This window comes from Chiloscyllium plagiosum, chromosome 9 (genome assembly GCF_004010195.1).
Source record: "Chiloscyllium plagiosum isolate BGI_BamShark_2017 chromosome 9, ASM401019v2, whole genome shotgun sequence".
Lineage (NCBI taxonomy): Eukaryota > Metazoa > Chordata > Chondrichthyes > Orectolobiformes > Hemiscylliidae > Chiloscyllium > Chiloscyllium plagiosum.
Window position 1 is genome coordinate 98,370,165 of NC_057718.1, and position 13,243 is coordinate 98,383,407.

The 13,243-nt window shown below is 39.8% G+C and overlaps 1 protein-coding gene across 8 annotated transcripts in view; it reads left to right on the forward strand.

Moving 5' to 3' along the window:
- The window catches only part of LOC122553085 (1-phosphatidylinositol 4,5-bisphosphate phosphodiesterase beta-4), a 533,291-nt gene extending 529,987 nt beyond the window's left edge, over window positions 1-3,304 (forward strand). For 5 of the 8 annotated variants that reach the window (XM_043696591.1, XM_043696592.1, XM_043696588.1 and 2 more), the window contains one exon: window positions 403-3,303. In XM_043696591.1, coding sequence (XP_043552526.1) covers window positions 403-491 — 89 coding nt within the window. In that variant the 3' untranslated portion in view covers window positions 492-3,303. Of the gene's footprint in view, window positions 1-402 lie in introns of all 8 variants that reach the window. The other 3 variants (XM_043696594.1, XM_043696595.1, XM_043696593.1) reach the window with 2 other exon arrangements.
- Window positions 3,305-13,243: the final 9,939 nt, after the last annotated feature.

A 13,243-nucleotide genomic window follows, 5' to 3' on the forward strand; every position in this document is an offset into this window, starting at 1 on the left:
CATTCGTAAATCAGGCAATCCCTGTGTGCTGTTAGTAACAATTGGTAAAATTTAAATTTTTTTTGAATAGTAGTTGTTTGGAGTAGTTTATTTTAAAGAACTTATTACATTACTTTAACCTTCCTCTGCAGCTAATTATGTACCAACAAACCTCTTATGTTTGTCCAAATGAAACTTCTAAATTACAAGCATCTGACTGATGTAGGAAAATTATTTTCCGAATCCTAATTTTGAAAAGGAGGGGGAGAAAACTCCCTCAGTGGACAGACAGCATCTTGTGATGATGTTGCGATATCCAAAATATGAATAACGGTTTGATGTGTTTATCACTCCTGTGCCTGTTAGTTCTTTGTCGACTGTTCTAAAACCATACATTAGAGTAACAGTGTTTTCTGTCCCCAGGCAAAAGAGATGCGGCAGATGGTGAAGCTGGAAGCAGAGATGGCTCGCAGACCAGCAACAGTGGTCTGAATTCCCCCGAAACTGACTGAGACCAATGCCATACGATGAACAGTAATGTGCAAACTACCAATACTAACAGCAATTTTGCCATCTCTTCTTACCTCACAAATCTACTGTAGCCAGCAACTTTCTGTATCAAAAGGATCTACGTATATCAAGTCAATGGCTTTGATGTTACGAGCACTTTAAAGGTTGCTGATTCTACTTAGTATGTGTCCAAATCTGAATCGCTGTCTTCTGGTAAAGGAAACCAGCCTAGAAATGCTGGCAGGGTTAGGATTTCATTTCATTTCGTTAAAATCCATAGGTTGGAAAATGGCTATTCCAGCAAAGTGGAGATAAAGTCACAAAATTATAAATGTTATACACAGTAAGAACATTATTAAATTAGTTAGAACACATTTTATTGCTTGCCGAGAAATATCCTACATTAGGTCTGCATATATTGCCAATAAATGTTCAGAATCCTAGACATGTAGATTGATCTACCAGAACCCCACCATGTCACAATGACTGATCCTGCATTCCCTCTCCAATTTGGAGCTTCCAAGGACCAATTGCAGTTACAATTACTCAGTCTTGTTTGTCATAAGTGGACAACCTAACCCAAGCGTGATGATCCTTCTAGCCCAGTGACCAGAATTGATCACAAAAGTGGCTTTACACAGCAAATTAAACATCATCATTTCAAATTGGAGAACTGTTTCAACCATTCATGTAAATGTTGAGCTCTTTGCATGGTCTTGCACAAGTAACTAGCTTTTAGTTTACAACGGATTGCTGCATGTTTTTACTCCCTTGGAGTTGTTGGCGTGCTACCATTCAGCATTAGACTGCCTGAAATACTGGTAGCTTTGTCCTCAAAGCGATGAAGCTAACATGTATATTGATAGCTTTCCCAAAGGTGATACCAAGGAATCCATCTGGAAATAATTCATTATATCCAGTACCTGGAACTGTCCAGGATGCATTTATGGATCTTTGTCAGGGGTTGTTGGTAAGGGAAAATCCTTGTTGACAATGTTGATAGACACAAGTTTTGTTTTCTAAAAAAGAAAATACGTAAAACATGTACACAACCATTGCATTTCTTACTTTGCAATATGTGAACACTATAAGACAAAGTAGATTCAGACCAAGTTAATGTACTTTATAATAAAACAAGAAAATAAATCAGATGAGGAATGTTGAATCAGGGAATTTATTTAATATTTTAAGCACATAATGTGAACAAAACAAGTTTTATTACACTGGTGCCAGAAAGTCGGACATCTTTTTGTAATCAAATATAGGTAGCAAAGTATTCAACAAGGTTTGCTGAGGTTTGGGGCTACTGTAGCAAAGAGTCTTGTAGTCCAAACAGCATATATGAAACAAAAATACACATCTGTGCAAAGCAGATATTCACCAAATTGTTCTATTTTAAGCATATAGTACTTATCAGAGCAAAATTTGAAGGGCAACCGTAATATTGCCCGATTCAGCACAGAGTCCTGAGCAATTCCAGATCTTATATGGCAATATACCTTCACACTATAAACTAAAAGGACATCTTAAGTGATGCCGCATAAAACAAATCAAAACAAAGATTTTCTGTAGCTCAGTGTAGCTCATAGTTATAGTACGATAGTGCACCATATTATTTCATGCTTTGGGAGAAGGTTCAAATCTGTGTCTTAAGAAGTATTTGAAATGCTCTTGCCAGACGATAACATGCATCCATCACCCAAATAAACTTCCCAAAAATGTTTGTAGCATTACACAAGAGAAGGTAAAAGAACACTTGTCTACCAGAGCAGAAATGTTGAAATGTACCATGATGAAATATTGTATGTAAATATGTATTTAATTCTATAATATCATTTAAGACCAAAATGTGTTTTAAGGCATATCGATTATCTTAAGGGCTGTGTGGTCGTGTAATACTTGCAGACTTGCTAAGAATATATTTGTTTCTGAGAATGCAATTTCGTGTTATCAGCCATTTTGAGGGATTCTTCTCCAGCAAGCCATTTTTAACCCTCTTAACACAAGTAGCTTTTACAACATATCAATTATGGTATTGTATATGTAAGGTGATATTCCTAAAATGTAATGTGTACTACTGTAACAGTTCTTTTAATGTGCCACTGGTATACCTAACTGATGTAGGTGGGTTACTGGGAATTGCTGCTTTCACAAAGAAATGAAGTGCAATGTTGAAACAATTTGAATTATCTAAATTCTGCAACTCGGGTATATAGTTTTTAAAAACAAAAGTACACAAATTCTGTTCTGTTTGCTGGTAGACGCTGTCTATAAATGGCTGTTCTGTTTTATATCAGGTAACTGTCCTACTGCTTATATATAATTAGTTATGTAGGTTTACTGAAAAAGCAGGCTGTTTTACAGGTATCACTAACATGTATTGGTTTTGTTTAAATATATATATATATATTTAGAAAAGAGATTTGGTGAAGGTGTTTTATATTTATATTATCTGTCAAATTAAAAGGTAGAAAATCATGAACTCTTAATTGATGTTCCCAGAATTCTTTAATACGATTTTATAGTTTCTGTACCCCATTATAAATAAATGATAAAAGTTGAGAAGTGACTTAATGATTCGAGTGTTATTGATGTGACTGTGGCAGTGTTTGCAACAAAAATGATTTCTCAGCGTTGAGAACACTTTGAAAGTTTTGGTCCCATTATCGAAGGAAAGATATACCGAAATAAAAGCGCAGAGCTGCAGGATGCTGGAAATCTGAAACACAAGCAGCATCTGTAGAGAGAGAAGTAGAATTAATGTTTCAAGTCCAGTGGCCCTTTGTAAGAACAGAGTCCGTTTCTCTTCCTACATATGCCGAGTTTCTCCAGCACTTTCTGTTTGTGTGAAAGGTGTACTGACATTGGAGGACGTTCAGAGAAGATTCATAGAGTTCATCTCAGATATGGAGGGATTATTTTACGAGGAGAGGTTGAGTAGGTTGGGGTCTGTGCTCATTGGAATGTAGAAGAATGAGAAACAAGTTAATTAAAACTTATAGAATTTTTAAGGGCCTTGACAGCATAGGTGTGGAGCAGTCATTTTCCATCATGGGAGAGACTAGGACCAAGGTCTTAATCTCAAATTAAGGAGTCATACAGCACAGAAACAGACCCTTTGGTGCAACCAGTCCATGCTGACCATAATCACAAACTAAACTAGTCCCACCTTGCCTGCACTTGGCCCATATCCCTCCAAACCTTTTTTAATCATGTACTTACCTGAATGTCTTTTAAACATTGTAATTGTACCTTTATCCATCTGGAAGTTCTTTCCACACACAAATCACTCCCTGTGTTAAAAAAAAGTTGCCCCTCGTATCTTTTTAAATATTTCTCCTCTAACCTTAAAAATATGCCCCCTAGTTTTGAACTCCCCTACTCCAGGCGAAAGACACTTGCTTTTCATCTTATCTATGGCCGTCATGATTGTATAAATGCCTATAAGCTGACTCCTCAAGCCCTACACTCCAATGAAAAAAAATCCAGGCTATCCAGCCTCAAACCCTCCAATCCTAGCAATATCCTGTTAAATCCTTTTCTGAACCCTTTCCAGGGTCATTGATTTAAGACAGAGAGGAGGAACAATTCCTTCTCTGAGGGTGGTGAATATATGGAATCCTTCAGTGCAGAGGGTTGTTGAGGGCTGATCATTAAATATATTGAATGAATTGAATTTATTGTCACGTGTACCGAGGCACAGTGAAAAGCTTTGTCTTCCAAGCAATACAGGCAGATCACAGAGTTAAGTAGCATAGATAATAAATAATAGGTAAACAGCAGCAAAAACAAAAACACAGGTACATGCAAATGTTAAGAGTTTGTAAGTCCATTCAGTATTCTAACAACAGTTGGGTAGAAACTGTTACAAAATCGGCTTGTGCGTGTGTTCAGGCTTCTGTACATTCTCCCCGATGGTCGAGGTTGTAGAAAAACATTGCCAGGGTGGGATGGATCTTTGAGAATGCTGGCAGCCTTTCTTGACAGTGGGCCTGGTAGATGGATTCTATAGATGGGAGGTTGGCCTTTGTGATTGTCCGGGCCGAGTTCACCACTCTCTGTAACCGTCTCCGACCTTCAATGGAGTTGCCATACCAGGTAGTGATATATTCAAGACTGCGATAGATTTTTAATCAATATGAGAATCAAAGGTTATGAGGAAAAAGCAGGAAAGCGGGGTTTAGGATTATCAGATGAGCCATTGAGTGGTGAAATAGAGATTGCGGGCTCTATGCTCCTACGTCTGTTCTGATGTCTTTTGGCCTTGAAAACTTCAGCTTGAAATTAGGAAAAGGCATGTTTTGCATCTAAACAACTTAAACTGTGAAAGAAATGAGAGCTGATCTCTGTTTTCCTGAAGGTAACTCTGTGAAACCTTCTAAATCCATCTGGATCAAGAGTGAAAGGTGAATCATGCCACTTCTGTAATAATATTTCATCTATCCTTTTTAAGTGGCAAAATAAACCAATTTCACTGATTCACATGCAACATGTTTGGAATGCTGTTGTGAAGTATTCAATCCTGCCCAATCACGCTAAGAATTCCTCAGTGTCCTCAGCCCAACCATCTTCAGCTGCTTCATCAGAAAGTCAGATGTGGGAATGTTTACCAATGATTCACAATGTTCAGCACAATTCCCAACCCCTCAGATATTGAACCAGTCCATGTCCAAGTGCTGCACGGTCTGGTCGATATCCAGGTTTGGGCTGACAAATGGCAAGTAACATTCGTGCCACGCATGTGCCAGGCAATGACCATCTCCAACAGGAAAGAATCTAACCAATGTCCCTTGACATTCAATGGCATTACCATCACTGAATCTCCCACTGTCAACATCCTTGGAGGGCTGAGATGCAGTGGGAATACTCCCCACTTGTGTTGATGAGTGCAGCGCCAATAACATTCAAAAAGCTTGACACATCCTGGACAATACAGCTTGCTTGATTGCCACCACATTCACAAATGTCCAATACCTCCACCACCGATGCTGAGTAGCAGCTGTGTGTACCATCTACAAGATGCACTGCAGAAATTCACTAAGTCTCCTTAGACTGTATCTTCCAAGTCCGCAACTATTTCGAACTTGAAGGACGAGGGCAGCAGATACCTGGGAATACCACCGCCTGCATGTTCCCCTCCAAGACACTCACCATCCTGACTTGGAAATCTATTGCCTTCATTGTCACTAGGTCAAAATCCTGGAACTCCCTCCCTAACAAATGCAATGGTTCAACAAGGCAGCTTACTACCACCTCCTCAGGGGCAATTCTAGATGGCCACTAAAAGTCAAGCCTGGCCAGCAAAACACACATATCCGAAATGAATAAAAAAAATGCTTTCATGACCAAAATGAGGAAAACAAATCAGCATTCTAACTATTGATGCGTCTCTTACAGTTAATGCTAGGTTAAAAATCTAAGATGCTTTTATCATTTGTATTCACTAGCTTGCCTAAGTTCATATTTTATACTCCTTTATGCAGTGAAGGGTGTTAATGTTGAGGGTGGCAGATGGGGTTGTCAGTAAAGTGAGCTGCTTGGTTCTGATGGATTGAATTTCTTGAGAGTTGCTGGAGCTGCACCCATCCAGACAAGTGTGGAATATTCCAGACATGTCCTTGTAGATGGCGGTCAGATTTTGGGAGTCAGGGGATGCAAAATTCTTAGCCTTCAACCTGTTCTTTTAGCTATTAAGTTGTTTTATCTTTTGTTAAATTGTGGTTAATGGTATCTCCCAGGGTATAGATGGAGGAAACTTTAATTAATTAGCAGTTATTTATATACATTTTAATATTTTTTCATATGGAACTTTCAACCAATGCCTCTGCTGATGGCATGAATCCAACAGTCTGTCACAACATATGCCATCTTGTTCATTTTACATTTCTAATTAATGTGAGCATCAGTATTAAAATGTAGTCTTTGTTAGCCACAACCAGTGCCTGGAGATGTTATTAATCCATCAAAACATCATTAGGGTTGGATTTGCACAGAAGTTTAAAGTGAGTGGGGATTTGTATCACAGTACAACAAATACTAATGAATTTAGGGAGTCTGCCCATTGAAACTTAAAGGGCTACATTTTGTGAAGTAAGGTTTTCACCACTGAGCTCAAAGAAGGTTGCTTGGAAAAGTTAAGTAACCTCTGTAGCATGCATTAGCCCATTTCCAATAGATGCTTAAATCTGCTTAAGTAATTTAAGACGAAAAATGTGGTGCTGGAAAAGCACAGCAAGTAAGGCAGCATCCGTGGAGCAGGAGAGTCAACATTTCAGGCATAACCCTTCATCAGCTTAAATACTTAAGGGATCTCAAGACATCCAGCAGCGGTGATGTCACCTGGAAGTATTCTCACAGATAGCAAAACAAGAAGTTAAAAATGTTAAATCATTCACCTCCAAATTTTTCAGATAGCAAAATAAACTATTGTAATTAGATTAAGATAGAAGTTAAAATATGACAAATAATATTTTAAAACTTTTATGTATCTATATGGAATCGATCTGTCATTAGGAAGAAGGGGCAATGTTGACATATTCGCTGTCGGTTTCGGATTTCACTTTGAAATAACCTTATCATCAGACCCTGAGAGTGTAAAATCATTGACAGCAACTTTTGAATTTCTGCATTATTTTGCACATGGTTCCATCAGTTTCAGCATAACAATGACAGAAAATACCAACAGGTCCACAAATCAAAATGCAGGCCAAAAGTCAGAACAATTCCTAATTCCAATAGTTAAAGCAAAGCCATACTAAGCTAGTGACCCACCATTTACTTGTTTATCAGGAGAAGCATTTGTAGATCAATGTCAAGGTCCAACATTCTATTCAATGGCTTCAGTGAATGTAATAGGAATGGCTGTGAATCCACCAGGCATGCACCTCTCAGGGCAGGAGCTCATTGTACAGACTACAGTCTGACTTGGGTGGTCACCACTTGGGTCATTCCCCAGGTTCAACTTGTGGGAGTAAAGGTCCACATCGTCCCCAGAATGTCGCCAACAGTTCTGGGTTGTCCAGACTTTCCTTGGAAGGTCAAATCCTAGGACTCAGGTCAGTTACCAGGTTGGGGTTTGTAATGTCTGTAGTCAACAAAGGTGTGTCATCAAGAGGCTGGGCTATCATCAGTTTTCAGGGTGTGGAGGAGATTCCATTAGGGGCTGTGGGATTACAGGTGAGGGGTTTGAGGTCCTGTGTCATTTGTTAGCTGTCAGCCAGTGGTATTCTAGGAGGAGGCTGGGTTCCCTGCAGATATTGGGAGGTTTAATGTGTGTGAGCCCAAAAAGCCACTCAACCTGCATGTCTCAATGTCCCAGAGAGAATCTTTATGACTTCCTGGAGATGGGCATCAACTGTGTTTTGTGTAAAACCTTTGAGCCAGTGCACTTGTGATGTAATGCATAATTCATGCTTTATCTGTGAGCCATTGGATTTCAGCTTTCACAAAAAGCCAAGACCAATTGTGGAAACTCATGAAATCTGATTCAATGAAACAGAATTTCATCTCCTCTGTCACCAGTGATGTTGGCCATTAGTCTTCATTCACCAGTGATTATTCAATTATATGCTGCATTTTTGGGTTGTCAGTAGTTTTCAGCCTTTCTGGGTGAGGCACGCTATTTTTATTGCAACATTCTTTCATTGGACGTGAGTGTCACTTGTAAGGGCAGTATTTATTGCCCTAAATTGCCCTTGAACTGAATGTCTTGTCAGGTAAATTTCAGAGGATAGTTAAGGTGTGACCTGATACATGTTGGTTTAGAGTCATATGTAGGCTAGACTAGGTAAATATGGCAGATTTCTCCTTAAAAGTTGAGTGAACCTGATGAGTTTTAGGACAATTAATGATCAAGTCATCGTGATGATCACTAAAGTATTGTCCAAGTTCCTGTGAATTAATGGGGGGTTGATGGTGGGAGTGGTCATGTCACTAGAAAATTATCACAGGAGGAAACAGGTTCAGTTTCCACAATGGCAATTTGTGGTATTTATATTCAAACAGTGATTCTGAAATTAAAATCTAGTCTCAGTCATCTTGAGGTACCACATTACACAAACAGAGATTACAAAACTTAAGTGGTCTCAACTTGACTTCAACTCTTTTATATTCTCACTCTATATTAATAAAGACTAGCATCAATTAGCATTTTATGCTGATTTTCTGTACCTGTCCATGACCATTCCCTGTATTATGCACCTGGAAATATATGCCTAATTTGAACCTCCACCATTTTGAATATATTTGATACTATCTTGTTGTTAGGTCAAATTAGATGACCTCACATTTGTTTACATGGGAATCCATTTACCACTGTTATGCCCATTTACTTGTCAGTCTCTCTTTGTAGTTTTAAGTTTCTATCTTCACTATGACAATATCACTCATCTTGAAGTCACCTGTAAATGTGGATATGCAACTTCCTATCCCATCATTCCAATTGTTAGTAGTTAAGGCCTCAACAGATCTCTTCAGAACATTGGCAGCCTTACCATGGCAGTGAGCCATGTAAATGGAGTTTATGGATTGATGATTGGCTTCCGTGATGGTCTGGGCTGTGCACACCACTTTTTGTAGTTTCTTACAGTACTGGACAGGCCATTATGCAATTGGACAGTATGGTGCATCTGTAGAGGTTGGTGAGAGTCCTTATGGACATGCCAAATTTCCTGAGCCGCCTGAAGAAGGAGAGGCATTGTTGTGCCTTCTTGACCGTCGCATCTACGTGGGAGGTCCAGGACGGGTTGTTGGTTATTGTCACTCTGAGGAACCTGACAATCTCCAACCTCCCAACCTCCGTTACGTTAATGTAGATCGGGGTATATTCTCCTCCTTTCTTTATGAGGTCAATGATCAGTTCTTTACCTCTGCTGATATTAAGGTTTCCTACAACCTCTTCCCTCAGGCAGAAGATACAGTCACCTAAACACTCACACCAGCAGGTTCAGGAACAGCTTCTTCCCAGTCGGTATTAGACCAATGAATGGATTCTGTAGCCTCAAATAATGCTCACTTGCTAACACTAGTCTCGCCTTGCACACGCCCTGTGCAGTATAACCTGTATACCTCTGTGTATGTCTCTCTGATCTGTACATTCTTGCTTACTATGATCTGCTTGTACTGCTTGTACTACTCGTAAACAAAGCTTTTCACTGTACCTCGGTACACGTGACAATAAATCCATCAATCAATCAATCGTCATAGAACCATAGAGATGTTAAGCACGGAAACAGACCCTTCAGTCCAATTCGTCTATGCCGACCAGATACCCTAAATTGATCTAGTCCTATTCGCCAGCATTTGGCCCCTATTCTTCTAAATCCTTCCTCTTCATGTACCCATCCAAGTGCTTTTTAAACATCATGTTGCACTCTGCCAATCTGACTGCCTGCTCAGTATCTCTCCTCGCTAACTCCTTTGGCAAAAACAATTTTCTGATCAGGTCAATTAATTGTCTTCAATTCTGTGGGGTTCAATTGGAGCTAATAGTCTCTTATGAGGGACTTTACCAAATACCCTCTGCACGTCCAAATAAATAACATCTATAGACATTCACCTGTCCGTTACTTCAGTCACTTATTCAAAAGTTTCAATCAGGTTCACCACGTGACATACAATTTGCAAATTTGTGCGAGCTCCTTCTGGTCAACTGAAAATGTTTAAGATGTTCAGTCACCTTCCCCTTAAATATAGTCTTGAGTAATATCCTGATACTAGAAGTTAGACTAACTGATTGATAATTCTTACTCTCACCTTTATCAAACACAAATTTTCCAATCTAAATGTACGTTTCCCAAATCATGAGAACTGTGAAAGACTACAATTAGAGGAATTGTAATGTTTGGAGGAAGCTCGTAGTATAATTGTAATGCTACTGGGTCAGTTATCCAGAGACCCCAGCCTTATGTCTTGGCACAGGGGTTCAAATCTCAACCCTAGTAGCAGGTGCCATTTAAACTCAATTAAAAAATGACCTGGAATTGCAAGTTAGTCTCAGTAATGGTAGCCACCATGCATGGTCATAAATACCCATGTGGTTCATGAATGTCCCTTAGAGAAGGAAATCTGCCAACCATATCCAGCCTGATCTATTTATGACTCTCGATCAACAGCAATGTGACTGACTCATAACTGCTCTCTGAAATTGTCTAGCAAGCCATTAGGTTCATGAACACTGTATCCCATGAAAGAATGCAAGAAACCACTTGCTTGGAAACTATCTGGGACTGGGCACCCTTCACATTTTAATTTCATTACTATCTTTTATTATCAGTTTTCATCAATCATGGGAACAACATTCCCAGTGCAGGATCATCTCTGTAGGAACAGGTAATATCAGATGAAAAGCTGGTGGTATCACACATGTGTACCATTTGGCGAACTGCATGATTTAGAGACTATATATGCAATGCACATAGAGCCATACAGCACGGAAACAGACCCTTCGGTCCAACTAGTCCAAGCCAAAACATAATCCCAAGCTAAACGAGCCCCACCTGCCAGCTCCTGGCCCATATCCCTCCAAACGTTTCCTACTCATGTACTTATCCAAATGTCTTTTAAACATTGTAACTGTACCCACATCCACCACTTCCTCAGGAAGTTCATTCCACACATGAACAACCTTCTGTGTAAAATATTTGCCCCCCATGTCTTTTTTAAGTCTTTCTCCTCTCACCTTAAAAATGTGTCCCATAGTGTTGAAATCCATCATCCTAGGAAAAAGACATGCAGATTTCTAAAAGAAGTGGAAATAATTAGAGTTAACATAAGGTTTTGATGATTGTTTTCTTTGTGACCATTTATCTCGTGTCACCTGATTATCTTACAACGGAAAATAATAGCTCATGCATTTTTTTTCTTATGACAGGGAAATTGTTTGGAGAATTGTATATGTCCCCTTCCTGTACTGGCTGGCTTGCTGTAGTCATACGACATCTACCTTTGCCTTTGTGTCCAATCTTTGGCAGTCATTAAATTCACATCATTTGGAACATGGTTCCTTTGGATCTTTCCCAGTTGCCAATTGCGAGGATCTGAGCTATTTTTAGCATTGTTATATGCCTTGTATGTTATCGATTATCATTTCAGTCATCACAGCTATTTTTCTTGAGCAAGAGGACTCCTGTCCCCTCGGGATAGAAGCTGGTTCTGTACCGCATTAAATTCCTTTTCGGACACCTCCCACAGATCTTTTGTTGTTTTACCCATTAATAGACTTGCACAATTTACTGTAGACAGTTTCTGTCTCATTGCATTGAAGTCAGCTTTACATAGATCCAAACCCTTAATCACTCTTTTGCAGTTTTCCCTTTCAAAACAATACATTGAGCTTAACCATTTTATGATTGCTATTGGAGAGAAACATTAACTTGGACTGAATGACCTATCTCTCCAATGTAATAGTCTGTGACAACATTGCACTAAATTAGGTGTCTCCAGTCATGCCTAGAAAACTACAAACTAATATGATCCAGTGCTAGGCTCTGCACTAACTTTATGTTTGATTTATTGAAGTGCAAAGTAAATCAAAGTAATACAGTAAAACAAATTGTTAAGTGAAGCCAAAATTGCAGATTGCAAGATGAATTTCTTCAGAACGTGTTTTGGTATGAAAGATTAAGAAGAGAAAATTAGATCTTCTGTTTTCTAGCAACCTCTATGGCAGAGCTAGGGAAAATATAACTGAGCCCAACATGGACAATAGTCAGTCGAAGGAAGAAAGGGAAGGTTAACCTGGGATTCGGCATCCATAGGTGTCTTTCAATCTGCCTGATGATTAGAGAGTTGATGTTTGGGGCTCTTGTGGTGCTGTGGTAGTGTCCCTCTGCCTTTCCCATGATACCCAGGTTCAATTCCAGATGTAGGAGAAAGTGAGGACTGCAGCTACTGGAGATCAGAGTCGAGAGTGTGGTGCTGGGAACATACAACTGGTCAGGCAGCATCCGAGGAGCAGGAGAATCCTGATGAAGCAGTGCCAGTGTTGGTTCAGCATGGGGGTCCAGTGGCAAAGAGATGCTGGCAAAGTCTGGTGACTGCTATGTTCATGTGTCCAGCAACAACGAGGCAGTGGAGGACTTTTTCAGTTGCTGGAGACTAGGTGCCAGTATGGACTGGGTTGGACTGTTTACCTGGAGAAAGTGAGAACTGCAGATGTTGGACATCAGAGTCGAGAGTGTGGTGCTGTAAAAGACCAGCAGATCAGGCAGCATCCAAGGAGCAAAAGAATCGATGTCTCTGGCAAGACCCTTTCATCAGGAAGCTCTTGCCCGAAACGTTGATTCTCCTGCTCCTTGGATACTGCCTGACTTGCTGTGCTTTTCCAGCACCACACTCTCGACTCAATTGCACAGGTGTGTACTAACATCTGTGCAAAAGGTGAATTATAAGAAGCAAATAGACTAACAATTTTCTGTTGTTATTTCTGGTGCAGTCAGGATTCTGGGAGCAGGGACTTCATTTTAGTTTCATTATAAAAGCATGAAAAAACTAATATTATTTCTGAATAAAAGTATACTGTTCACCGGAATGATAATCCATGGGCTGAGGTTAATGGCCTGGGTACATGGGTTTAAAACCCAGAAGACCTGTTCAGGTGTGCCCTAGTACTCTGTGGGAAGCTAGGGAAGTGATTGCTGGGCCCCTTGCTGAGATATTTGTATCATCGATAGTCACAGGTGAGGTACCGGAAGACTGGAGGTTGGCAAACGTGGTGCCACTGTTTAGGAAGGGCGATAAGGACAAGTCAGGGAAC